This window comes from Dermacentor andersoni, chromosome 6, assembly GCF_023375885.2.
Source record: "Dermacentor andersoni chromosome 6, qqDerAnde1_hic_scaffold, whole genome shotgun sequence".
Taxonomy (NCBI): domain Eukaryota; kingdom Metazoa; phylum Arthropoda; class Arachnida; order Ixodida; family Ixodidae; genus Dermacentor; species Dermacentor andersoni.
In genome coordinates, this window is record NC_092819.1 from 83,603,950 (window position 1) to 83,631,858 (window position 27,909).

Consider the following 27,909-nt stretch of genomic DNA (forward strand, 5'->3'; position numbering starts at 1 on the left):
GTCAACGCTCCGCGCCCGCAGCAAGGTGAACGCCCTCGCGATATCGCTGACTACCTCGCGGCTACTCAGTGGAGTTCTCGACGACCGTCGCGTTCACCATCACCAGGCCGCTACCTGTCGCCGCAGCGCCGACCATACACTGGCCCAGCTCGGGGCCGGTCAGCGAGCCCATATCCGGAAAACTAAAAGCAGCAACCGATGGAGGTGCGGTTGCTGTCCGTCGAACTGTCGAAGATCCTCCGCCGCCGACGAAGACGCCGAAGAAACTACCTCGACGACATAACGACACGCCGCCGTCCCGACGAAGTCTGGAAGGAAAGAATGCGACGACGAAAGACGACCTGACGACGTCACATACCAGCCACAAGTCAACGCGACGCAGTCGTGATCCGACGCCAAGACCGAACTGTAATGCAAGACAAAGAGCCACCGACCTCGACGTGCTTCTCGACGGCCACGCAGTCACCGCCTTAGTCGACACAGGGGCTGATTACTCCGTCATGAGTGGACACATCGCCGCCCAGTTGAAGAAAGTTAAGACTACGTGGGAAGGCCCTCAAATTCGTACCGCCGGAGGACACCTCATAACGCCGACTGGAATGTGCACGGCAAGAATTACCATTCACGACCGGACTTACCCTGTCACCTTCGTTATCCTCCAACAGTGTTCACGAGACGTCATTCTCGGCATGGACTTCCTCAACCAACACGGCGCAGTCATCGACCTGAAGTCGAAGTCAATAACTCTGTCGGAAGACCATGCGATACCGTCGGAGAACCCTCGTAGTCACCACGCCTTGAGTGTGCTCGAAGATCAGGTGAGCATCCCGCCTCGCTCCAGCATTGTTATTTCGGTCGGCAGCGAAACACCCGCTGACTTAGAAGGTGTCATCGAAGGCGACCAACGTCTACTGCTAGACCGTGAAATTTGCGTCGCAAGAGGGATCGCTCGACTGCACGGAGGAAACACGAAAGTGTTGCTGACAAACTTCAGCCAGGAGTACAAGCACATCAACAAGGGCACGACGATCGCATACATCGAGGAAATTCTGGAAAACAGCAATGCGTTTGTCCTCTCGGATTCCGCCGCATCTACCCCGACGACCATGGTTGCCGAACCAGACTACGACATTAATCCAAGTCTCCCCGTGATTAAGCAACAGCAGCTCAGAAGTCTGCTCCGGCGATACAAAGGCTGCTTTTCGACGTCATCGAGGATTCGACAAACACCAGTCGCCAAGCATCGCATAATCACCGAGGAGTACGCTCGACCACTTCGCCAGAGCCCTTACCGAGTTTCGCCGCGAGAACGTGAAGCTATAAGAGAACAAGTCGACGAAATGCTGCGCGACGACATCATCCAGCCGTCGAAAAGCCCGTGGGCATCTCCTGTTGTGCTGGTGAAGAAAAAGGACGGAACCCTTCGTTTCTGCGTCGATTATCGTCGTCTGAACAAGATCACGAAGAAGGACGTATACCCTCTCCCACGGATAGACGACGCATTGGATCGGCTCTGCAACGCTAAATACTTCTCCTCGATGGACCTCAAGTCTGGCTATTGGCAAATAGAAGTCGACGAAAGAGATCGTGAAAAGACCGCCTTCATCACCCCAGACGGCCTCTACGAGTTCAAGGTTATGCCATTTGGACTGTGCTCGGCGCCTGCAACGTTCCAGCGCGTGATGGACACGGTTTTAGCAGGATTGAAGTGGCAGACCTGTCTCGTTTACTTGGATGACGTCGTTGTATTCGCCGAAAATTTTGACGATCACCTTAGGCGGCTTGCCACAGTACTAGAGGCCATCAAGTCATCAGGGCTCACTCTGAAGCCAGAAAAGTGCCGCTTCGCTTACGATGAGCTTCTATTCCTAGGCCACGTCATCAGCAAATCCGGAGTACGCCCCGACCCGCAGAAAACAGCTGCCATTGCAAAGTTCCCGCAGCCCACCGACAAGAAGGCAGTGCGTAGATTTCTTGGCATGTGTGCCTACTACAGGCGATTTGTCAAGAACTTTTCACGCATCGCTGAGCCGCTGACACAGCTAACTAAATGTGACGTCGAGTTCAAGTGGGAAACGCCACAGGGCGACGCATTTCAAGAACTCAAACGACGCATGCAGTCGCCGCCCGTACTTGCGCACTTCGACGAGCACGCCGATACCGAAATACACACTGACGCCAGTAGCCTAGGCCTCGGTGCCGTCCTAGTCCAGAGAAAAGATGGACATGAACACGTGATAGCTTACGCTAGCCGATCATTGTCAAAAGCAGAAGGCAATTATTCTACAACCGAAAAGGAATGCCTCGCCATCGTTTGGGCCACAGCGAAATTTCGCCCTTACCTATATGGCAGGCCATTCAAGGTGGTCAGCGATCATCACGCGTTGTGTTGGCTAGCTAACCTAAAAGACCCCTCAGGACGGCTGGCACGGTGGAGCCTCAGGCTACAAGAATACGACATCACTGTAACCTACAAGTCCGGACGAAAACACTCAGATGCCGATTGCCTATCCCGCGCCCCCATTGACCCGCCGCCGCAAGATGACGAGGATGACGACGCCTTCCTTGGAATAATAAGCGCGGAAGACTTCGCTGATCAACAACGAGGGGACCCGGAGCTAAAAGCCCTTGTCGAGTATTTGGAAGGGCACACCGACGTTGTCCCAAGGGCATTTAAGCGTGGATTATCTTCGTTCACGCTTCAAAACAACCTACTCGTGAAGAAGAACTTCTCACCAGTCCGCGCCAACCACCTTCTTGTTGTTCCGTCGGCGCTAAGTCCAGAAGTACTGCACGCCCTACATGACGATCCGACCGCTGGGCACCTCGGTTTCTCCCGGACGCTATCGAGGATACAAGAAAGGTATTACTGGCCGCGCCTAACCACCGATGTCGCCCGTTACGTCAAGACATGCCGCGACTGTCAGCGACGCAAGACACCACAGACAAGACCAGCGGGATTACTACAGCCGATCCAGCCTCCTTACCGACCTTTTCAGCAGATCGGGATGGACTTGTTGGGACCGTTTCCGACATCAGCTTCCGGAAATAGGTGGATTGTCGTGGCGACGGACTATCTCACCCGCTTCGCTGAAACTAAAGCTCTACCGAAAGGCAGCGCAGCCGAAGTGGCTAAATTTTTCGTCGAGAACATCCTGTTGCGACATGGTGCTCCAGAAGTCCTCATCACCGACAGAGGAACGGCCTTTACAGCGGAGCTCACTCAAGCCATTCTGAACTACAGTCAGACAAGGCACAGGAGGACAACGGCCTACCATCCGCAGACGAATGGTCTTACGGAGCGGCTGAATAAGACCCTCGCCGACATGCTAGCGATGTACGTCGACGTCGAGCACAAGACGTGGGACGCGGTCCTGCCGTATGTCACCTTCGCTTACAACACGGCGGTGCAAGAAACAACACAGATCACGCCATTCAAGTTGGTTTACGGCAGGAACCCGACGACGACGCTCGACGCCATGCTGCCGCACGTCACTGACGAGGAGAATCTTGACGTCGCTACCTATCTCCAGCGCGCCGAAGAAGCCCGACAGCTCGCCCGCCTACGGATCAAGACCCAGCAGCGTACCGACAGCCGACACTACAACCTCCGACGACGCTTCGTCGAGTACCAGCCCGGCGACCGTGTTTGGGTATGGACCCCGATACGCCGGCGAGGACTCAGTGAGAAGCTGCTGCGACGCTATTTCGGACCCTACAAGGTCATCCGACGTATTGGCGCACTAGACTATGAGGTCGTGCCAGACGGCATTTCGCACTCACAGCGGCGCCGCGCACGATCTGAAGTGGTCCACGTGGTGCGCCTTAAACCATTTTACGGACGCTGATGAACTTCCTTAGTTTGTTGTTTTCTTTGCTACGAGTGCTTTTCTTTGTTACTTTCGTTTGTTACCAGCATCGGGTCGATGCTTTTTAAGAGGGGGGTAATGACACGTGTACTTATCTTTATCGGGCGACCACGTTTCGCCGCTTAACAACTGTAATCGCACAGCGACGGACGCGCCTGCATGTATCCGACGTTTCTGGAAAGTTATCGATGATTCTACCCGGCTGTCTGTTGTCGCCGAACCTTATGTTATCTGATTTCATCGCCTGACGCGAATGGCGTAGAACATTGTGGAATACGCGCGGGTCCCAGCGATTAGTCTGGAACATTCGACGACTGCTGTATAAAAGCCGACGCGCTTGACCCGCTGGGCAGATTTTCCGACGATCGCCGACTGTGTTCGCCGCTTTCGTTGTGCTATAAGTGTAGCCTGTTTTGTGGGCACAAGTTCGCCCAATAAAAGTTAGTTTTCTCGTTCACAGTATTGCTACTGTGTTCTTCTACGTCACCACCACGTGACAATACAAAGCGAACAAACAAGATATGTCAACTTATATCTTACGTGAATTTGTTACGTGGTGTACAAAGTTTCTGGAAAAGCCGTATTTCCATATTAATGTATTCAGATTCATGTGTAACACATCAATTTTGTCCGCTTTAGATGTACTATTACATGCTATTTACAGAATTGTGATATCATTTTTCATTGCGGAGTTACAGAGTTGTAAACTAAATAGTTTCGCTTCCGGAAAATTTGCGATTTTTGCCTAGTCTGTATAAAACATCGATGACCTAAAACCAAAAATTCGAAACTAAAAGCCACTAGATTTTAAGTTTTACTTTTAAATGCAACAAACATCGTCAAATGTAGTGCGGTGGTTGCTGAGAAAAATTAATTCTGCTTTTACATCTATTTAGATAGTAGCACCCTAGCTAAAGCTTCCTCCTAAAGCCCTCAGTAATACGCGTAGCTCAATTTCTCATTTGCAGCAGCACTGCGTCAGAAACAAATTAATGGCTAGTGTGTCAGGGCCGGAGTGAATACCTTTGTCTTTTGCTCAGAGACGCTTGAAATGTCCAAACTTATCCAACGCACATGTTTCCTTACTGCCGACAGCGTTACAAAACACTTGTAAGTCGATCACAAAACGACACCTAAAGGCGAAGCAAAAGAGTGACCGTACCTCGTTAATGCTGGTGATGTTCATCTTGTAGTACATGGGCATGAAAATGAACGCAGCCATGAGAATCGCTAAAGTGGTAGATATGGCAGCCATCCAGAATGTTACACCGCGCACAAACACCTCTGAAGGCACGCCGAGGACTGTGGTTGTCGAGAGGAAGCTCGCCATCATAGACAGAGACACCGGCAACCAGTTCATCTCCCTGTTGGCTACCAGGAACTGTCTGTTTGATTTCTTTCGGCGGTCGTGCCAGGCGAAGTAGACGCCGATTCCACTCGACAGCACGAGTAAAGAAATGAGCACTAGGTAGTCCAATGCGACGAAGGTGTGCGCTGCCATCTTGCTCTCTTCTCGTGCTCCAACTTCTTCTTTTGGCAGCGTTTCGCTAATGACCCAATTGGCCTGAAATAACCGCCGTCTTTATTGTTACCCTAATACGGACCCATCTGCTTCGGTTATCGAAGAGTTCCCATGTCAGGAATGGACTGCCATTGAAATGATATATTCACGCCGATAAGTTAGCCTGATGACACTACTTAGCACGTGCACAATTGGTTGTCCACACTTGTGAGTTCCAAGACCGACGATTTGGGTAGAAATACGCGTATTTGTTTCTTGCTTGTCTGTTTGTTTGTCTGTCTCTTCACTGACTTCTGCAATAACATAACACATAGGCCACCAGCGACTGTTTCCCTGCTTGTTCTTTGCTGCTCAACGCGTCCTCTACTGTACACTTTATCTTGCTGGTCATTGTTCCCACGAACCAACGTCTACGGCATACATCTGTGCAACGACTACTTACATATATCGGGCATAACCTAGCTATTAAATAGAAACTAATACACTGCTTAACTTGCCTGGCCTTTTCTGTAGGTCAAAACAGTTTTTTTTATTCGTATAAAGGATTTTTGCTTGCTTTGACCGCTTTTCTGTGCGAGTTGACACTTTCTACACTCTCATAAGTAGGCGTAGGGTTCCAAAATGTGTGCACGCCGATGCCTCCGTTACGATTAGGGGACTCAGTGATGTCCACTTTCTTGCTGCTTTTCTTGTTTACTTTTGTTTGTTAGTTTTCATCTACAAGAGGTATCCTGTCTTTTGTGATCAGCGTTTTGTTCGCATTTGTGCCATTTGATTTCATCTTTTGCCCACGACACGCCACTAGTCTTTCTTCATACTTTAACGTGTTGTACTTCGTGTGCAAAAACATTTGGGGGAAACGATTATGCGATCAGAGTTATTGCGACTTCGAAGGCTTGAAAAGTAACACAAACAAGTCGGTCTGCACACTGCTTTAACAAAAAGTGTGCAACTTATTCCTTCTGCTATGGCAGGCCCAATGTTGGTTAACTGTAGTCGACACGGATGGTTGTCTCCATCCGCCTCTTCTGCTGAAAGTTGTTGCTCAAGAAAACCTTAAGCTTGTTCTCCAGCTTGCCGAACTTCCACTTCAAGTAATAAACTTGAACTTGCCGGTCAACTGCAAAAGTGAGAAACCAGTGAGAGGTTAATTACCATTAAGAAACAACATATCACTGCTGATATAAGAACGAAATGGTTGATTTAATTTTCAGGCTCACATTTGAGTTCTTTTGTCAAAGCTGAATATAACGAGCGGCACCGAGCTAGGACATCTTGTCGTTCACTTTCTAGAACTAACGTGTCCTTTACTACTACTGAGATTGAATCTTTGTCTTACTGGACAGCTTTATCTCGGAGGTTCTTAACAGACAGCTTTAACTCGAAGCTTTAGTTCGGGGATTCTTATCTAAATACATGGGAACAAAAAATAGACCCAAGATGGACAAATGATGTAATTTACACTCCTTGGAAATACACCCCTAGTTGGTGCGTAGAATATTGCGAAATCTTCGTAAGCATCGTAAGAATTTTAAGTAAGAAGTAAATTCATATTTTCAACTTTTTTCGCTTGATATGCTCTAACAGATGCTGTTTACAAATCTGCGACAGATGTATTTCGTGCAAGTTTACGGAAATGTAAACCCTGGGCTTCTATTCTTTTTAAGCTTAACAATCCTTTGGCAATTTTTGAAAGCAATTTCAAGCCTAAACAAAGATATACTTCCTGCTTTCAATAGAATTTAAATTTTTTGTGAAATGCAACAAAGTTCATTCAAAGCAGTTGAGTGGTTGTCTCATGAAAGTATCTCCGCGTTTTACATGTATTTGAAGAGGAAAATTAGAGTTCATGCTTAGTCAAACCTTCATCTTGATGCTAGTTAAACCCCCACATCTTGAATCTCTTTCGGTAGAGGCACAGGCTTAATCTACTACGTAACAAGCACGTGGTGTGACGTGCTCTTCTATACAGCCGTCTTTGCGAGGGCCTTAAGGCTGGCCCGTTTCGCACATATTGGATAGGAAAGAAGTAGTAACTGTTCAGTGGTCTACTCCTCACACTATATTTACTTTAATGCGTATTGATCTTCTTTTATTCACCACCATAGCAATTAGTGAGAAAGCAATTGAAAAGGAAGTGATATCCTTAAACGTGTAGTGACTGAGGGAAAAGCTTTAAATAAGCTTGACTCGCCCTCACTACCCACAAGGCGTACAACAGGGGCGCACGCGACACAATTGTTATTCATCCTAATAACAGAAAAAGAACGATAACAGCACCACCCAGAATACCTACAGCACCAGCAATTTAACCACGGGATATTAATCAGAATACGCAAAATAATAAAGTAGTATTTGAACAAACGTTGTGCACGCACCTATGAAGTCGTGCATAGGTAAACAAATCGCCTCTATGCGTTAAGTGTCAGAGACGTTAAGCGAACGTATTAAGTGCTCACGAGACATATTGTAGGGAAATAAAAATTGGCAGTTTCGGCACAATGGCGAAGCACTTACAGCGATGGCAACGTTTAGTGTTACTTTGGAACTCCTCGGATGGTGTTCTAACTACACACGGATGCGACATACGCGGTTGCGCCAACAGTTTTGGCACCCTCAAAGGAAGGAAGGAAGGAAGGAAGGAAGGAAGGAAGGAAGGAAAAAGTGGAGAAGGAAAGACAGGGAGGTTAACCAGTTTAGCTTAACCGGTTTGCTACCCTACACATGGGAGAGGGATGGGGGAGATGAAAGATGGGGAAGGGAGAGAGGGAGAAAGAGCACATAGCACAGCACACACACATCGTCCGTTGGAGTCCATTAATCTGGCATGGTACGGGATATCACTGTCACAGCCGCTTGTCCGATCCCGTCTCTTTCAAAAACCGAAGTAGTCCCTTCGTTGCCTTCACCTGCGATGTCTTCTGTCGGTGGCATGTGAAAATCGTGTCCACCCTCAAAGGCTTTAACCTGAATAATGGCATCGTACGGACACAACGGCGCTACTGGTAAAGAGCAGTGCCAGTGAAATTAAATCACTGTCCGATCGGGAGCGCTGACATATTTCTTTTTACTTTTTAATAGTCTGGGAAGAATAAACATAAAAGGCGTGCGCTGCTAACGTCTTGTTTTGTTTATTTTTCTTGTGTGATGCCCCCCCAGTCTCAGAAATTCTGAGAAACAAATCACGCAAGAATATAAGACCATGTCTGAGCAACTTTGGCGGCTGTGTAGTGCAACCTCTTCTTTGCATATATGGCAGAGATATATATACCTTTCCGAACTGAGGCTGGGAAAGGTGCCGTCAATGGAGAAACAGTGGTACATAGAGCCACGCGTCATTGTCTACATCACTGGCAAGTTCTTTATCTTCATTCAAATTTATGTACCCGTTTACCATACAATGAGCAAAAATGCTAACCCGACCTTAACCCATGATGATTACACGCTGCAACACAATAGCCCATAGCTCCCAACACAACTAGCAGCAGTGGCACCTTGGCACACATGTCACCAACCATCGATTCTGCTGTGTGCATGTTGGTTCCTGCTTCTGTGACGCAATCTAGCCTCGAGAACGCATTATCATGCGTGGCATTATCTGGCATTCGGTTGAGAAATTACGTGTGAAGCCATAAATTCTTTTCACTATAGAGGACGAGAATGCGTAGTTTAAGCTCATTGTGTGAGCGTTGGAATGCTGAGAATTTTGTTGGAATGCTGAAAAGAGAAGGGGGGGGGGGGGGGCGTATTACACTGACGTATTTTCAAAAATAACACAAATGGAGCCATCCTAACCCAGGATGTACTAACAAATTTTGCCCTTGGTCAGTCGTAAGTCATCATTCAGCAAAGGTGTCATAGGTGTCATGTCATGTCATAAAAAAAAAAGGTGTCGTGTCTGGAATCTCGTTAGCAAACCTGGTCAATAATCGTTTTGTCAGTCAGTTCCCGGAGTCACAATCCAGTTGCCATCCTTACATCATATATCCCTTCACTATTTTTATCTCCAACAGTGCAACAAGAAACGATAACTACAGTGATAAACTCAATAAAACCTGTACTGTTCCACCGACGATTTCCAAATGAAACCTGTGAAGTTTATTATATGCGGAGTAACATTACGTTCGACGCATAGAGGGTCCTCAGCTTAGCTACTTGCTTTACGTTGATTATGAAGAAACAGCACAGGCGATGGGATGGCTGAAATAGACGAGACAGCACGTTGGCTGTTTAACCCGTCGCGTTGTTTGCGTGGTTTCACCAAAATAAAAAGAAAACGTGGTAAGTGGGTTTTCACCAGTGTTTTCCAAAACAACGCGGATGACTGACGGCGGCAGCGCCAATATCTATACGGGATATCCCGTACATCTATACGGATATACGGGATATCTACGGGATATCGGCCCATACTTGAAGAAATATGGGCCGATATAAGTTTTGGCGCTCTTTTACAAAGCAGTAGAAAAAGTTATTGTTATATATTATCAAACTTTCTTAAAGGGACATTTCCTTTGCCTACCACTACATGTGCGGCGAGGCGGCTGCTGAGTCGGTCAGCATCTCGCCGTATGTGTCTGTGGACATAGATGTGAAGGTGATGTGTGCTTCGAAAGCTAACTCCCGCAAACGGGCTCATAACAGCCCTGCATGCTGGGTGAAAAAGTTGTACCGCTGGGCGCACCTCCTGTTTGCATAGTAAAAGTATAAATCCCTAGTTATAAAATATATACATACAATGTCAGCTCATAGGTATATCGAAAGCGCACACGCCGCTTGATAAATTACCGCTAACTGTTCAACGAATACATTTATTTACTTTATTTTATTTTACTTAGCCACTAGACATGCGTCACTGGGCGAGTGACGATTTTTGGCCAATCCTACAGTATGGCTATGTGCCATGGCGGCACATGACGTACAGAATCATTGAATGTTGAGTGCCTGTGTCGTACTTTATTGTGCCTACACCTGGTCATCACCGTTCCCACCTCGACAAACATTGTACAATAAAATCTACTGACATTTAAGATGCTCCCTAACGCGAAATTTGAGCGCAGCTGTAGACGTGTTTTCATTTCGCGGCATTCTGTCTCGTGCGGCACGTTGCAAACGAAGCGAAGTGTGGCGCGACTGCCTCACTAATCGGGGAATAGCGAGAGGCAGCGCGTGGGTGTGATTCGCAGAAGCCGGAGCCGACAAACCTTTGCTCATGCAGCGCTTTGCTTCCGTGTTTTTGTTTCCCTCGATGAACAGACGACGCGCGCTACTCTGGCGCAGAGCCCGTCTTGCGCGGCACTACGCTTTTCTTCTCACGCTTTCGCCATGCCCTATTCATCCGCTGTACGCCTCATGGTTCCGCGGCACCCTCCTCCTCCGCTTTCGTCCTCGCGCTGTCTTCGCTATCGCCGTCTTTAATCCGTGCTCGGCGTTCGCACTTTAAGGTTTCGCTCTGCTCGTTCGCTCGGTTACGAGGACTCCAACGCGGTCGCTCACCACAGGAACGGTCGCCTAAGAGCTTCGCTCTAGAGATTGTACGCTTTCAGCTTTCCTCCTGCAATAACGCAATGTGAGCGGTGCCTATGGGCTTGTAGATTAGAGATTGATGTCCACAAGTGGCAGCCGTGTATCGAATGAGCTGGGGAGCGGCACGTGTGCCTAGTCGGCGCAGATTGTGAAAATCGCTGCGCGTCAATAGTGCCGAGTGAAGGTGCACTTCTGTGACGATGGGCGCATAGTTCAGATGTGCTCAGTTCGTCTAGTGCATACCATGCGAAGGAGACAGAACGACGACACGGACTGTCGACATGAGCGCACCAACGAGATTCATCGACGACGAAGACAATGCGCGACTGGGAACACTCTTGACCAACGAGCAAGTATCCACGGCAAGACTAAAAGAAACAAAAAAAGGTACAGCGTCCAGGGGCCAGGGCGTGGTGGCCGCTCGAGCTCTAATGCCGTGGTCGCAGCGCTCAGGCTGCCGTGGGGACAGGCGCGGGGTCAAGTTCCTTGTCTCCAGCTGCCCGGCCCAGCTCCAGCAAAGCCGACAGGACATCCAACCATAGACATTATCTGAAGCACGCCCTACGTATACGGTGCCTCGACCACCCAACCACAACTGGTGACACTTTCGTTTCAGCAACTGCCTACATTGAACATTTGTGTGAAGACATTCTCTTCCAGTTTGTGTGTTTTATATAGGGTGCATTTTTCTTTGATCGCTAAATATGGTTTGCTTACCGTGTGTTTACAAGAGACTTCCTCTTTTCCGAGTATTGTTACGCGTCGCATGTGTTTCTTTAAACTAACCTGTGCATGAATCTCACTTCGCAACCACTCCTATGACGCATTGTGGTTCAGAATACGTTGTGTCTTTACCTTTCATTATTACTTTGCCACGCTTAGCGGCCTCTCAAAGATATTTATACCTAGGAATCTGCAATAGGGCATATTCACTGCATCTATAGTCAGAAATAACTGACGGAATTTTTATATTACTCTGGTGTTAAAAGAGGGCCGTGTAGATCGAATGATAGCCACTAGTTGTACACCAGAAAACGTTTTTGATTCCAACGAAGAAACGAAAATTTATTTTTCACAAGAGTATTCATGAGCTACGTTTCTGGACACGCTGCAGTGGCCGACAGAGTGGTAACACACTTCAACGCTTCCGTTTCTCGTCCTCCGTACAACCCGGTGGGCCCGGGCGCGAGCGCCTTTCGTGCGCTGAGGGAGAGGGTTTTCAACCACACTTCCCATTTGCGGAACGCCGCTGCCCCAATGCTTCCGAACTGAAGTACAACGGGAAGAACCGTCTTCATTTCCATTCACAAAGGTAGTCACGCTTGTGTGTTCATTGTGTTTGCACATTAGGCTCAACTGGCAGAGCAGTGTGGCGCAGTTTTATTCTTTAAGTCTTTCTCTCTCCTCACCTCCTACTGGAATTACTCTCACCATGCAGACAAAAAAATAATTAGCAACACAACCATTGTTCTATGTCGCTGCGAAAGTATGGAAAAAAGGTGTTTCCATCTATAAATGTATAAGGCCCAACTGCAGCGTCGACGCAGCCTTTAAGGCACGCCCCTGAAGATTTTGCCTAAATTTGATTTTTTTTTTTGCCTGCCTTCCTTGTAATAGCCCAGTGCCATTCAGTTAGCTGAACGTCCCAGTCTTGTTGCGAGATTAAGGTGCCTGCGTAGCCAGGAATCAATGCACTTTCTGCGCGATTGACTGTGTACAGGCCCCGATGGGAGAGAGCGAAGTTGGTCGTAGGGAAAAGTTGGGGGGGGGGGGGGGTGGAAAGAAGGTTGGCAATGTGTTTTTTTTTTTTCTGTAGGCTGGTGCGATTAAAATTTGTTGGGCGCGGAAATGACCACGAAGCGGTTTTTCCACGCTGGCTTTCACCAAACGGAGATAGTACCAGAGCTATATCTCCCAAGAACCGGGTTCTTTAACGACGTTTTTATTACCTCCTCGAAAGCAATAATAGGCAAAATATTGACATGGGTGATAAAGGGTACAGTAGGAAACACTAAAGCAGCAAAAAAAGTGCATCACACGCAAACATAATTTATTGCCGCGTCCTCTTACTTACGGCATCTGCAAAAAAAAAGGAAATGCTGCCTGTCGACTTTTCAAACACATGGGTCTTTCTTTGAGGCACCACGCAACATGGCGGCGCCACCTCGTGAGTAGTTGCGCTCGTTAAATATAGTCAACTCTCCGCAGAAAAGCAAAACGAAATGCATTTTCGTGACATGTACACGGGTATAAAGACACGCGAGCAACCAGAACAGCCGTAAAGAAGTGAACAAGCGTGTTGTGCATTTTGCCAGGACGGAGCCGAAGGCAGTAGAAACGGTAGCAGCCACTTTCTGTTCCATACACGTTTAGCGAGTTATGAAAGGCGAGCAACCCGCCATGGTTGCTCAGTGGCTATGGTGTATGGCTGCTGAGCACGAGTTCGCGGGATCAAATCCCGGCCACGGCGGCCGCATTTTGATGGGAGCGAAATGCGAAAACACCCGTGTACTCAGATTTTGATGCACGTTAAAGAACCCCAGGTGGTCGAAATTTCCCGAGTCCTCCACTACGGCGTGCCTCATAATCAGAAAGTGGTTTTGGCACGTAAATCCCATAATTTAGAAGGCGGGCACCATGTTGCCAACTGCTTCGCGCCAGGATGGGCTGGTGCGCTGCAAGGACACACTGTCTAATGGAAGTTCCGCATCTCTCGAGAGAATTACATAGATCCGGGAAACCTACCACCCATAGGTGCGAATTCTCGCACTTACCGTCTCAGTCGAGCTCAATGTTGTAGAGCAGACAGGTATAGCTGATCTTCGAAAGCAATGCATACTCCACATTTACCCCAGGCCTGAAGACGCAGAAACAATTCCTGAGGCTTGTCCTTCGGCTTTCCCCTACGAAAGCCGCTCTTTGTCCAAGGACGACTTTTTAAGAATATATGCTCAGAATTGGGAAATGTTCCAGTGTAGTACGGAGCGAATCGAGAGAAAAAGCGACGAAAACCAAATGTGGCGGAATGCCAATGTGGTTGCGCTCGATTCGTCCGCCCCCCGACAACCATAGGGGAAGGTATGCAGCATCGGTTCGGACGATTTAGGAGTCCAATAAGCTTCGTTTTGCTACAGCTTTGCGCTCGACTAATCCATCTGTTGATGAGCAGCTATGTCTGGTGTGGGTGGATATACAATGTGCTTCACATAGAGCATATTGTGGCGGACGAATTACAGCTGGCGTAATACCGCTTGTTTGCAAGTAGACACAGCCGGCGTGGTGAACCGACGAAAAAGTTGGCCCAGCAGCCGGTCGTTCACGCCATCGCGCTTGAACGCGAAGCAGCTGGAATAGCGCCACTCGACAGATCTACATGGGCAATACAGCATGGTTTGAAACAGGCATAAAGGGAGCCGGCGAATTATTTTAACAGCGTAGACTAAAGGACTCTCGATGTTTAGCGTATAGAAGTGGCGCAAAATAATGCTTCCAATTTTGTGTGGTCGTGCGCCTCGAATACACCGAGCTACTTTAGCGTCTGGAAGAAATCCCGAAAGTTGAAAGATCACAAACTGCCTTTAATAAACCTGAGGCATTTCTAAAAGAGAATAAGCGTAAGAAATGGAGGAATGCTTTACGTGTTCAGTTAACGCTAGAGCTCTTGAATGTATGGTGCGTTCTTGCGGCGATTCTCAGCAGCTATTAAAAGTTGACATTTGATTAAAAAGTACAATTTCTTCTCGCCAGATTTCAGGGCTGGAGGAGACATTCAAATATGGAAATAATTGTAAAAGAACCCTCAGATTTACTACATTTTGTTAATTAAAGCATTTTCAATACCTTCAGCGAGCATATTACAATTTGCATCTCCGACAACCAGTGCTGAAGGCCATGGCCTCTCAGAAGAAGTCCCAAATGCATCCCTTCTTTTAAACCGTTTGCCCCTTCAGTGGGCGAATAACTCCACAGGGTACCACCACTATAGCCCTTCCGCACAGTGCTGAAAGAAAGCTTTACGTAATACTACCCGGAAGGCCAATCAAGCGCACGGAATGGTCCTCAGCTTGTTTTTGTTTATTTGTTATGTATGACATTACGGAAAGTTGGCGTCATACCGAAGAGCCCGCTATCTCACAATTGTAGGTAACAGCAAAAGCACACTCAACTACAGAACAACATTTGTGTAAAAAATAGAGGTAACTACAAGTAATTAGAAACCTTTAGGCGTTTTTTTTTGTTGTTGTTTCATGTCACACGGAGAAATACAGCCTCAAAGTGTTGGAAAAACTTGTCATCCGCTGCCCTATGATCAAGAAAAAAACTAATACTAGAAAGAAAAAAATAGAAGTGCTCAAAAGGCATCAGCGATAAACTGGACGGTTGTCACGGACGGACACTACAGTTTGCTAACGCTCAATAGAGTGTCACGACGAATATCAAAATTCAGGCTATTGCGTACATACAGAAACATCCTATCAGATATTGCGCAGAAGTTCACCGCACAGCATTGACGTTAGTGCCTTCCACAGCAGCGCACGGTTAATACATTTATGCACTGAAAAAGCCCAATTCACTTTGAGATGACAAATCAGAGCGTGCCCCAAAGATATAGGCAGGCGCCGTCCTCGGCTATCAGTTGTCTGGCCAATCAGCCACAACAGCGCGTTCCACCGCTCGCGTCAGCTCGGACGGCGCAGGTGGACATAATTAGGCTAGCAACACTGCTGCTCCCATATCGTTAAATTAAATTATGGGGTTTTACGTGCCAAAACCACTTTCTGATTATGAGGCACGCCGTAGTGGAGGACTCCGGAAATTTCGACCACCTGGGGTTCTTTAACGTGCACCTAAATCTAAGTACACGGGTGTTTTCGCATTTCGCCCCCATCGAAATGCGGCCGCCGTGGCCGGGATTCGATCCCGCGACCTCGTGCTCAGCAGCCCAACACCATAGCCACTGAGCAACCATGGCGGGTACTCTCCCATATCGTGAAAGTTTCATGTTAAGGCGTCATATGCAACGGATGTTTGGGTTTTATGAAGTGACTTACCCTTGCCATTGGCGGAGGTACTGAAGTTTGCGCCTCCGCTACCCTCACACACAAACACACACACAAACACACACACACACACATATATATATATATATATATATATATATATATATATATATATATATATATATATATATATATATATATATATATATATATATATATATATATATATATATATATATATAGAATCAGTATTAAAGCGGTCCTCGTTGCAGCGGCGGACATCGAAAGCAACCTGATGTTGCGAATAGTTTTAGCTCCGTGAATACGCTTTTTTTTTCGTTTTTTTCGTGAGACGTTTTCTTACACCAAAAGTTCTGCGTAAGTCCGCTTGGGGAGGAATTCTGCCCCAGTTTCTTTGAGACTTTTGCTGGGGCTCACGGTCCTTCCTTTCTTTTAGTTGAACATGCCTTGAAGAGTGGCCTTTTTTAAGTTTGCAATGCATATACTGTTTATGAGGGCATTATTTTATTTGAATATAGGGACCCTCTGTCAATTGATACACTTGCTGGCGCTCACAGCACAATATTTATCATTTAGAATTCGCCAGAAGAACTTATATTCTGTCTCAATATCACAGTCTCGTTCGATTCCAGAAATTCGCGATCAAAGTGCATTGCGGATTCAAGCACTACGGCCGCTTGAGCCCAATGCGGTGACCCGCTTACCTTTGCGAATGTGGTGTACATTGCGACAGCTCTGTGTATGAAAAGGGGGAGAGGAGCAGGCTCCGAATTAATTTTGACCACCAGGGGTCCTCACCGTACCCCCACTATGCAGGACACGGGCGTTTTCACTTTTCGCCCCCATCTAAATGCGGCGCTGCGACCAAGATTTGATCCCACGACATCGTGCTTAGCAATGCAACATCATAGCCGCAAACCCACCGCGGCAGATCATGTGTCAAAACATGCGCGCTAAAGTAAACATAAAATTGAATGCATGGCAACTATACTGCCGCGTCATTCGAACGTGTGTTCAGATTGAAGCACCAGATGATTGCAGAAAAACATGTATTAATATGAACACTGATCAACCTTGTTCCAGCCATATGACATAACAAAGAGCACATGTCTGCCTGCCTTTTCTTTAATATTCAATGCTTTCAAACCACCAGCGATAATGATTTTTTTTATCGTGACGGCTTATTTACTGTAAGCTTAAATTAAAGAGCTAGTTTCCACCGGACGGTAATCAAGGCATGTAGTCAGAAAAAGTGTAAGTATAAGCCAGAATTGTTTATTAAGACCAGCTGCCGACCAATCGCGATATTAAACGTATCAACGTATCATTAGCGAAAGCGGCCAGTAAATGGTAAAGAACACACAAACGGAAAACGCTTTGAGACTTCGGCCTCCGCGCGAGCAGCTCCTGACGCTCTCTGCTGCTGTCCCGGTAAGTTTCAACGCATTCAAAACGACAGAATTGATTCCTTCATTCTGCTTTTACACCTAAATTGTTTGTTCTCGTACACCCTCCTTAACGTGACGCCCCCAATTCAGCGTCCCTACCGTTCGCTGTTATCAAAACGTTTAATAAAAGAAAGGCAAGACAGGCATTTACCTGCCGTGGTTGATCACTCAGTATTTCACGGCACCGCGGATTTCTTTCCCTACCGCAGCGGCTCTCCTTTCGATGGGATCGGAATACAAAAATCACCGTTTGCAGCGCATATATATATATATATATATATATATATATATACTTTGGCCGCAAGTTAATGAAATCGGGGCCTGTATTCAAAAAACTTGGCCGTCGTAAGTGCTATTTGCCATTCGTCTTCCGCCTGCGCTACTAATATGTCCAGCAGCAGGACTAGCTAGAATTTTTCTCTCAGAAACAATGGCAGCGCAACAGGTATTTTTTTTATTTAAGCACGGGCCTGCGTTGGTGGACGCGCAGACCCGTACAGCCAACAAGGCGTCTCTCCTCTTAGCACGTTAGCTTGCTGGGGCCATTCAGCACCTTAATTTACACTCAGGTCCATTCAATTCGCCCTCCGCGTCGTGATCTTGTTCCCGCCAGTTCAGTGTCAGTTCCTGCTAGTGCGGTATCGGCGCGGTGCCTCCGCGAAGAACGCCGCACAACCCCTCTGACGAGTGCGAGAAATGCCGGGAGCTCGCCATGCACGACGCCTGTAGTGGGACAAACGAACGGCAACGTGCGGATGTCGCCCCGTTGAAACTGGCGAAACGAATCGCGAAATTCGGAACCTCGTGAAAGATACTCGCGGGCCAGCTTCCGTGGCAATGTAGATAAAACTACGGAGGTAAAGCGCACACAAGCGACAGCGCTAGATCTGTGAACACTAGAGCCGCACGTTTCGATTCGAGTTAGCTTATGCTGGGAAAGGTACACCGTAAACATCTTATTCACGGCAGCCAAATAACACATAACACACCCAGTGAGTGTTGAATTTGACTTATTTCGCAACTTCTTACTTCCGCGATTGCGCAAATGCGAAACCGTCGCAGGGGGAAGCTGCGCGGATTCAGCAACCGATTGCGCTGTCAAACGCAGCCAGACTACTTGACGCGGTAACACATGGACTGAAGTTGTAGCCTTCATTGCCCCAGAAAGTTGTCCGCGAGTATATGGTTCAGAAACTGCAGGCGAATCGAATGAACCCCTCTATTTAACTGCTGCAGGGAACAGGATTGTACTGCTCCTATACGATACTGACATCCGCAAAGCTGTCCCAAGTATCGATTTCATTGGTACAATGTGAGAAAGCACGCGGCAATCGTGCGGATACCACAAAAAAAAAAACACCAGCGGAGGCGGACTCCTCACCTTGTTTGAACCCCGCGCAGCAGCCGAAAGCTCGAAGCACGACTCCGTTTATCAACATAGAAGACAAGAACCCGACAGACTGCGTACAAGTTAAAGTCGCGGAGGAGTCCGCATGCGTTCCCCGCTTATATATGCAGCTTCCCTTCACCGTTTTCCACTCGTCTGCATTTTTCTTCTCTTTTTTTTTCTATCTCTTGCTTTTCTTATCTATAGTTCCAGGAACGAAATGGTGCGGAGAGTTCTGCTGACCGCATGCGTAACTGCATAGGTGATGGTGACACATGAACATAGGCCAGCAGGGAGGAATGGTAATGAGGCAAGAAGTAGACAGCCAATGGAGAAAGTGGAGGAGGGCTCGGGGGCGATTTAGGGAGAACAGCAGCGAGAAGCTGACAGGGGCTGTTTACAATACTTGCAGTATGCGCTATATTTATAAAAACCGCGAACGAGCGTGGCCTTGACATCTGTCTTCTTTTGCAGAGCCTCTTCTGGCAGCGAAACGCTGCCGTGGCCCAACGACGCGCAAACGCAGCGCCACAGCAGCGTAATTACGACACGTGCACACTCGTCTTCGCAACCTCTACAAACGCCCGATTCATCGATGGTATGTCACGAACGAGCCAATCTTGCCCAAACATGGCCTGAGGCTTCGATCCAAAGTGGTCGTTTATCTTAAAAGGGTACGCAGACAGAAAACGTTCACCTTGCTTTTCTTCCTTCGGAATTAGCTACCGAGTCCGTGACAATATGGCGCCAGAATTATTCGATGGCGAGACAAATCATTAGTTCAATCTTCCTTCAATGCGATCAATTCGAAAGGCGCGCCAAAAGCAGCGCGGTTTTCTGGAGTACAGGGCGCGGTAACGAGCTCGATCTTGCAGCGGTAGTTGTCATGGGCTCACTCACCGAGTCGTTTTGATGTCCACCCGGTGTTCTTCGTAGGAATCCCAATGTGTTTCGCGAGACTTTTCAAAAAAAACAACAACAAAGAAAGCAATCGCAGGGCCCCACAGGGTTTCGAACTCCGGACCTGTAAATCTCTCTCGTGTGGAGCGCACGCAGCCGTTCGCGTTTCTGACGCCGTTGGTAAAAGCAGTCATTCGTTGAAATGCTCCAGCCACCAGAGTGCGTACATCCTTGTTTTATTGCAAATGGCTTTCTTTGGCTTTCGTGCGCGTTTTTTCCGCAGGTGGTATTTTGCCTCCGCAATGCCGGAGCGCTCTCGATAGAGGTCTCCTCTCCCGCAATCCTCCCTCCCTCTCCCACTCTGATGGCTGGAAGACAGTAGTCTTCCAGGCCGCCGCTCGCACCGCTGAAGATAACGCTCATACAGAGTACCGGTCTCAAATAGCTGCCTATGCTATCGCTGCAGATGTATTGGTTGCCGGCTCTGTTTTCCGGTGAAATAGGCAACAGAACAACAAGCGGTATACCTAAATATGCTCACTGCGACTTCTTTTTAAAAAACCGATGGCTTTCTGCAAGCTTTGCCCTTCGCCTTGACGCATGGCCATTCGCTTCGCCAGCCCTCCATCGCTTCATCATCGTTATAATCATCACAATTATCAGCAGCAGCAGCAGGCCCACTGCAGGACAGAGGCCTCTCCCTGCGAGCTCCGATTACCCATCTCGCGATCTAGCTGATTGCAGCTTTATCACTTATTTATATAAAAAACAACGAGTGTAAGGCGCTGAACTTCGCTTTCACAGGTGCTATAAAAGGCCCCCAAAATGAGTCCTAACTCAAGATTTCTACGAAGCACGACAACACCGTGTCGATTAAAAATACAGGATACATGGCCTCGAACGCGAACGTCCGTGTTCGGATATTCGCTTGCACTTACAATTACCTTCGGTGGTTGTTGCAGTTTTTTTTTTTTCGTCTTATTGAGTCGGGAGAAAGCGCTGCATCAAGAGGAAACAGTTCAATGAAGTGAAAGCGTCAGGCGGAAGACCTTTGAAACGAGCAAGCATTGTGACCGCGTTATAGTCGCGTACCTAGACTGGGCACCATTCTCCGCCACGTGGTACTAGCATGTCTCTTCGTTATTACTTGGGCTGCTCCTGCAGCATTAATCAGTCTCAGCTTTGGCGGTCACATAGTTTGGTTCAGAAATAATATAACCCTTTTTCTTTCTGGGTATCTCGTGTACGTGTATATATTATATATATATATATATATATATATATATATATATATATATATCGACGCGGCCCACCTCCTCTGGAAGCGCTGCTGCACAAGAAGACCTCCCAGGAAGGCACGTTCCTAGAGGACTGATATCATCTACTGACCCGAATGGCCTGCGGGCGTGCGTTCACGGCCCCCATTTTATGACACTCCCTCTCTTATATCACTTATTCCGGCCTGGATTTCCTGATGCAGGAGATGGAAGACCAACCTAAGCCCGAAGGCCAGTATTTCGTTTATTTATTTTTCTTTCTCTTTTGCTCTTGTGTTTTTTTTTTGTTGTTTTTTTTTAGTAAAGATCTTTTTTACCCCCACTTATTCAAGCACATGTAAAACCACGCAGAAAGATATGCAAGAGCGCCGACTCCAGCACTCACAGGTACGTTTACTCCGTGCCCTTACGGATTCAACGAATGCCGCTGAGCGGGAACATCACGCCACCGTGCTCTCGACCTCTGCTGACGTCCCTCTCCTGCAAGGGGCCTCTTCGCGCTAGTACTTCTCCCCTCCTATCCACCGGGCTTCTAGCACAGATTGCAAAGCACCACGCGCTGCCGAAATTTGGATAGCAAGCCATGGCTCTTAACCTAGCAGAAAAGTGGCCGCGTAGCAGAGGAAAGCAGCCGGAAATTTTTTTTTTATGCTTAAGTTGCACAATGTCAAATTTTGTTCCGTGTTTATTCTTTCTCTCTATCTTTGTTTTTGCTTTGTTGTACTCGTTACCTCCAGCGAGGCCATGTGTAGAAGGCACAACAAGACCAACGACAAGAAAAGAACTGAAATGCGTGTCAGTCTGATAGCAATAGCTCGCTGTGCATTCCTCGGTCGTGTGGCAAGTGTTTCTAACTTAAATCGATTGTTTTTATTTGATACCGACGTGTCTCAAGCGACTGTAATACGACCCGCAGTTGTGGTGGTAAGCTGTTTCGTTTCAGTCGTGGTTTTAGACTTCAGTCGGCGCACGTGAGATTTTCCCGTGTTTCGTTGAACTCAAAGGTGACTCGTCGTCGCGCATGTGATGGCTTTAGGCTAAGCTCGTCTGATGATGGATTATCAAAGTGATGAAGTGTTTCGTTCTCGGATGATGGTGCGGGTAGGGTGAAAGAAACGAGAGCTAGGGTTGGTCAGTGAGTATACTCTGTAGCTCTATAGAGCACGAGTGTTCCTTAAAGCTGCTCCTATGTTCCTGAGAACATAGATGCGAAGCGGACTTTAGATGTTCACGAGTATTTTCCAAAAGACCAACTCATAATATAGTGGTATCTTTGAAATGTACATAGGATACATGAACTTCCTGTCCTAATATGTAGTTTAAGGAATCGTGATATCGTTATTTGTTCACGGGGTTACAGAGCTCAAACCTTGGTACAATACTGTTGCTTTTGTTTTGTTTTGTTTATTAAATTTTGAATGTTTCAAAAAATTTTGTAATACATTGATGGCCTAAATCAGAAATATGATTCTTTCAATCCCCAGACTTAAACTTCCTTCTTTTAAATGCAAAGAACTTAAATAAATTCGGTACGCTGTTGTGGACAAAAATCATATCTCCTCTCCCATGTGGCTACATATGAGCTTTTGAGTTGAATCTTCTTCTTAAGGAACAGGACTTATTCAGATAAGGTCATCAAAGTACACCACGCCCATAATTATATAGGCACAATATGAACGCGCAGTGCCGCGAAAGTTATAGCTTCATCTGTGTTTCTTTTTTCCTGCACAGTACCGAAAATCGTGCAGAGGTTAATAGCCCTGGCTGCGCTCACAAGCAATTGTCAGACGAACTACGTAAAATGACATGCGCCATGTATTAGGAACTAACGAGAAAAAATGGATTTCTTCGGTACGAGTAAATTAACCTTCCGCAGTATCAGGAATGCAACTCTTACCCCGATACGGCTCATGGATTGGAAGGCCAGGAACTGCTGGACGCATATGGGACCTGAGAAGAAGGTTCCACCCCATCTGGTGCCAGCGAGCACCAACCTTTACTAAGGGCTCAGTATAAAAGTTGATTCTCTCTCTCTTGGAAGCCAGAACAAGCGTAATAGCAAAAGACGGGTGGCGGCGCCTACTTTAGGTTACCGCACCATCTCGCTGTGACGTCACGAATTTTGACAGCGTCTTCTCGGGCCTAGTTAATCCTTTTACGGTAAAGGTAGACTACATTGTATTCTAAAGAAGCCATAGCGATTTTCGGGAACATTTGCTCAGCAACTACGGCCTAAATACGAAAAAAGATACTTTCAAATGCGCAACGTCACAGTGACGTGCCGGCGTTGAGGATTCGACGCTAAATTCAGTAACTGAAACTTCGACCTTTACTTTCTTTTGTAATAAGCAACCTATTATTTCCAAATAAGCGATAACAGAGTTATCAAATAACACTTTATTCGTCTAAACTGATTCAATATCTCCAATTAGTGTCCCTGTAATAGTTGTACAGCAAAGTATATGAAACACCGCGTACACCTCCCGAGCTGTTTTACTGTGTACCATGGGACTCGTGTGACACTTCAGCGAACGGCATGCGTTACGATAGGTGGTTGCTCACTACTATGCAGTGCAGTATGCAGATCAACCATAATGAGTACGCATAGCATCGACGATGACCAGCAAAAACAAAGGAGTAGTGTACGAACAAGTCACGTATAGACACATCAAACACCTATGCTTTCTCATACCTCTCACTCAAATATAGCAAGAGAAGGTCTCCAAATTTTTATCTGTGAACTATATTTTACATATATAAGCAGACAATCATACGCTGTTTCAATAGCCGGAGCGCTCAATCAGGCAAATACCACGCGCTGAGGTAAGGTAATGTAGCTACCCTTGGTGCACTAGACCATCAGCGACGCTAGCCCTCCTAATCTTATTCCCCATAGGCACCATTATGCATGGGAAACATTATTCTAAAAGTGTTCCAATTACAAAGCGAAATGCCTGTAGGACGAGTGCCCCTGAGCGCTGACCTTCCTTCTGTCGTCCGTCTCGCCGCTGCTACTGTCACCCTTAATCACGTAATCACTAATCGCCCTTAATATTGCATGACTTCAGTTACAATAAGTGGAACATCTTAATGTTGTTTCGCTAGGGGCTCAACCAACTAAGTCCAACATATTTGCAAAAATTTCCGCTTATCCAGTGGAAGTTACTCAGTACGAGATTAAGACTAGCAGTAGTCACAACGTTGTCGGGCGGTCCCACGCTAGAGACGTCGGTTGCTTCCCTGGTTTCTCGAAACAAAACCGGGGAAGAACGGTCATGTGCAGAATCATTGAGGAACCAACCTTGGCGGCTCTTGCGCTTCTCATGCGCCGCGGTAAAATGGCCCGAGCATTTCCATTGCATGTCCTCGGCCAGGGCATAGAGGAATCACGCATTGCAAGCGGACGTTAGCTCGTTTGATTCGACTACGCGGTCAACAGCTTGAACAGCACTGCTGCACATTCATACGAATAAATATTTAAATTAAATTAAATTAAATTAAGTTCTGGTCTTTTACGTGCCATAACCACGATACGATTATGAGGCACGCCGCAGTCAATTTTCGTCACTCAATTTTTGTCAGGTCAATTTTTGACTGCCTGTGGTTCTTTAACGTGCACCCATTGCTCGGCACACCCGTGTTTTCCCATTACACGTACTCTACTCGTATAGGCGCAAATACTCGTGAAATTATAAACTCGACGCAAAGGAGATAAATAGGTGGCTGTCGCAAACTTTTCTAGACTTAGAGAATAATCGCACATTACCGTATATGCCGCATGGGCGCCTGCATGATCGAGTCCTAGTGAACGTCGCTAACAAAATAAGAAAACAGAAGTGTCGGTCGCTCAACGGAAATGTTCGTGCTTGAATAGACAAAAGACAGAAGTATAATCAGAATGTAACATTAGATGTGTTTCGAAGGCTACGCAGTGTATAAATAAAAGATCTACCCATTGTGAAATTGATATCATATGGTCAAAGTTGCATATTACAGCTGCTTACATTAGATAATTCACTAGCATGGAGTACGTTCAGCTTACACATTCAGGGCCCAGTTGATTAGACATATCTGTGTGATCTGCTTTAGGCTTTCAGTGGACGTAGCTGGACTCGCGACGTTAATGACAATTACGATAATGAAAGATGTGTAACTAGGCCACATGACCTAAACGCCGCAATAATATCTTATTTTCACATTTCGTTGATAACTACGCATCGATCGCATTTGTGCATACCTTTATCCCTTTCCCCAGCACAGGGTAGCCAGCCGGTACTTAAACCGGCTAACCTCCCTGTCTTTCCTCCACTTTGTTCCCTCCCCCCTGTACATTTGCAATGCGGGTGCTGTGTAACCATTTCATTTTTTTTTTCCTTTAACACAAACAGGCACTCTTTCTACAGTGCGTAACTATGCGTCTTTTTTTGTTAAACAACTAATAATTTTAGAAGCATTTGTGTTTTCACTCTGGCGGAAGTCATGTTCTAGGGAAGTGTTTTGCAAATGTCCACTTAGCGGACTATCTATTTCGGTAGCCGCTGAATGGCTGGAGCTTTACCAGCGAGGATGGAGCTGGCTAGAGGCGCCTGTCTCCCCTTCTCACTGGTACCTACGCCCAGCTAATCGGCACTTAAGCAGCAGCTTAAATGGACAGTCCAGTAGGTGGACGCTTCAAGAATCCTCTCCTCCTCCCCCTACCCAGCTGGTGCGGCAGCTGCGTCACGACTACGTTGTGAACGTGGTAGCTTATGCGGGTACTGTGTAAACTCCTCCTCAACTGCCTTTGGCATGCCGCTGCCACTCTGTTTTGAGCCAAGTGTCTTCTCCATTTGATTTTTGTCCCACTTCGGAGCAGAGGAGTTACCGGCGCCTTCCGCGCCAAAATCTCTTTACACGCAGTGAATGAAACGAAATCCGGCAAACCCACTCTCACGAGGGCTGTCGATGTTAATGCTATTAGCACTGAATCGAGGTATGGGCTTCAATGTGGCATGTATAGAGCCGGACGCCTCTTTCGAGCTTCGATGATGATGACGATGATGATCTTTATGACATGACTTGTCATGTCATTCATATTTTATTCATACGTCTTTATACAAGCAAAAAAAACGCTCTTAATATCGACTATCGGAATTGATCGTTTCTGCTTACTGACGTCGGGAATATTGTAAGCCAACGTGATGATTTGTCGTCCATTATTTACTCATGCGCTGCCGATGTGGTGGTGCTGACGGAGACTTGACCTTCAAGCGCTATCAGTAATACAGAATTATTTGAATGTGAAAAAAATTACACCATCTACCGCCAAGACTCGAGTGAAAAATACGGAGGGGGTGTACTGATTGTGGTTGCCAATTACCTCGTATCAGGCATCGTCATTGTCGCTGTTGCGCTTGAAATTCGCTGTGTCCGCATAAACCTTGACTACCACAGTGCATTATTCTATGTGTGCTATAAGTCACCGAGCTCGACACCATCTTTCTGTGACGAATTATGTGATGTATTAAATGGCTTGGCTGCGAGACACCCTTCACTGCCTTTATTTTTGTTAGGTGACTTCAATTTTTCCAAAATAGATTCCTACTATCAGAGGCACTTCCGCAGTCTGCCAATCCTTTCTGAACCCATGCATGCAGTTCAAATTTACACAGCTAGTTTCAAGACCTACAAGGTTTGGCTCCGGTACATCTAACCTGTTAGATTTGATTCCTACCACCGCTCCTCACCTTTTGTGTGGTATTACTTAAACGTCCGGTTTGAGCTACCACTGCCTTATTCACTTCGAAATAGCTGTGCATACTACAAAGAAAGTTAAAAGTGTCAAGACAATTAGAGACTATTCCAGAGGTGACTACGCTTCAATTAACACCGAACTTGCACTCATCATAGAAAACTGCATACCTACCTTCCTCGAGAGAACGCTTGATCCAAATTGGGCTTTATTTAAGAATACAGTCGCGTCCCTAGTTGATAAGTACGACCCATTACGCCTAAATACAAAAAACTCCCGATCACCATGGTTCACCGTCTTCCTGAAACGTCTTTTGAATAAGAATAAAATAAGAATAAACTCTTCTTTCCCCTTCCAAAACGTGTTAAAACTTCGGAACGTTGGAGCGCATACAGCGATGTTCTTCGAACTTATCGATTAGCTATCACAGAAGAAAAGCATGTCTTTCTGAATCACGCAGTGCCTTGGAAACACATTTTCCAATTTCCTTACAATAAAGCAAACTATCTTCCGATTAGATAGATATAGATAGATAGATAGATAGATAGATAGATAGATAGATAGATAGATAGATAGATAGATAGATAGATAGATAGATAGATAGATAGATAGATAGATAGATAGATAGATAGATAGATAGATAGATAGATAGATAGATAGATAGATAGATAGATAGATAGATAGATAGATAGATAGATAGATAGATAGATAGATAGATAGATAGATAGATAGATAGATAGATAGATAGATAGATAGATAGATAGATAGATAGATAGATAGATAGATAGATAGATAGATAGATAGATAGATAGATAGATAGATAGATAGATAGATAGATAGATAGATAGATAGATAGATAGATAGATAGATAGATAGATAGATAGATAGATAGATAGATAGATAGATAGATAGATAGATAGATAGATAGATAGATAGATAGATAGATAGATTCAAACTGCCTAAAGTAGGCGAAGAATGCTAATCACATTAAACTCTTATTTTAACGATACGATGGTTTCCGATGGTTTCTCTTGCTTGTAAAACAGAACAAAATAATAAATTCGAAGACCCTGTGCAGGCGGATGCATTGAGCCAGATGCATGTGGCCTCCCAACTCGCCTCTCGAAACATAGAGTGCAATTTTATACCGCGAAGTTTTGTGGAACATTTATGCTATGGCTACCCGTGCTCTATTTTTATTGCTATTCATAAATTCATAAATGAGTGCGTA

At 46.3% G+C, this 27,909-nt stretch overlaps 1 protein-coding gene across 3 annotated transcripts in view; it reads right to left on the reverse strand.

Annotated features, from left to right (window-relative positions):
• Positions 1–27,909, reverse strand: part of LOC126522467 (sodium-coupled monocarboxylate transporter 2-like) — a 98,673-nt gene that overhangs the window by 33,187 nt on the left and 37,577 nt on the right. For all 3 annotated transcript variants that reach the window (XM_050171210.3, XM_055066431.2, XM_055066430.2), the window contains one exon: positions 5,032–6,511. In XM_050171210.3, coding sequence (XP_050027167.2) covers positions 5,032–5,370 — 339 coding nt within the window. In that variant the 5' untranslated portion in view covers positions 5,371–6,511. The remainder of the gene's footprint in view (positions 1–5,031; positions 6,512–27,909) is intronic.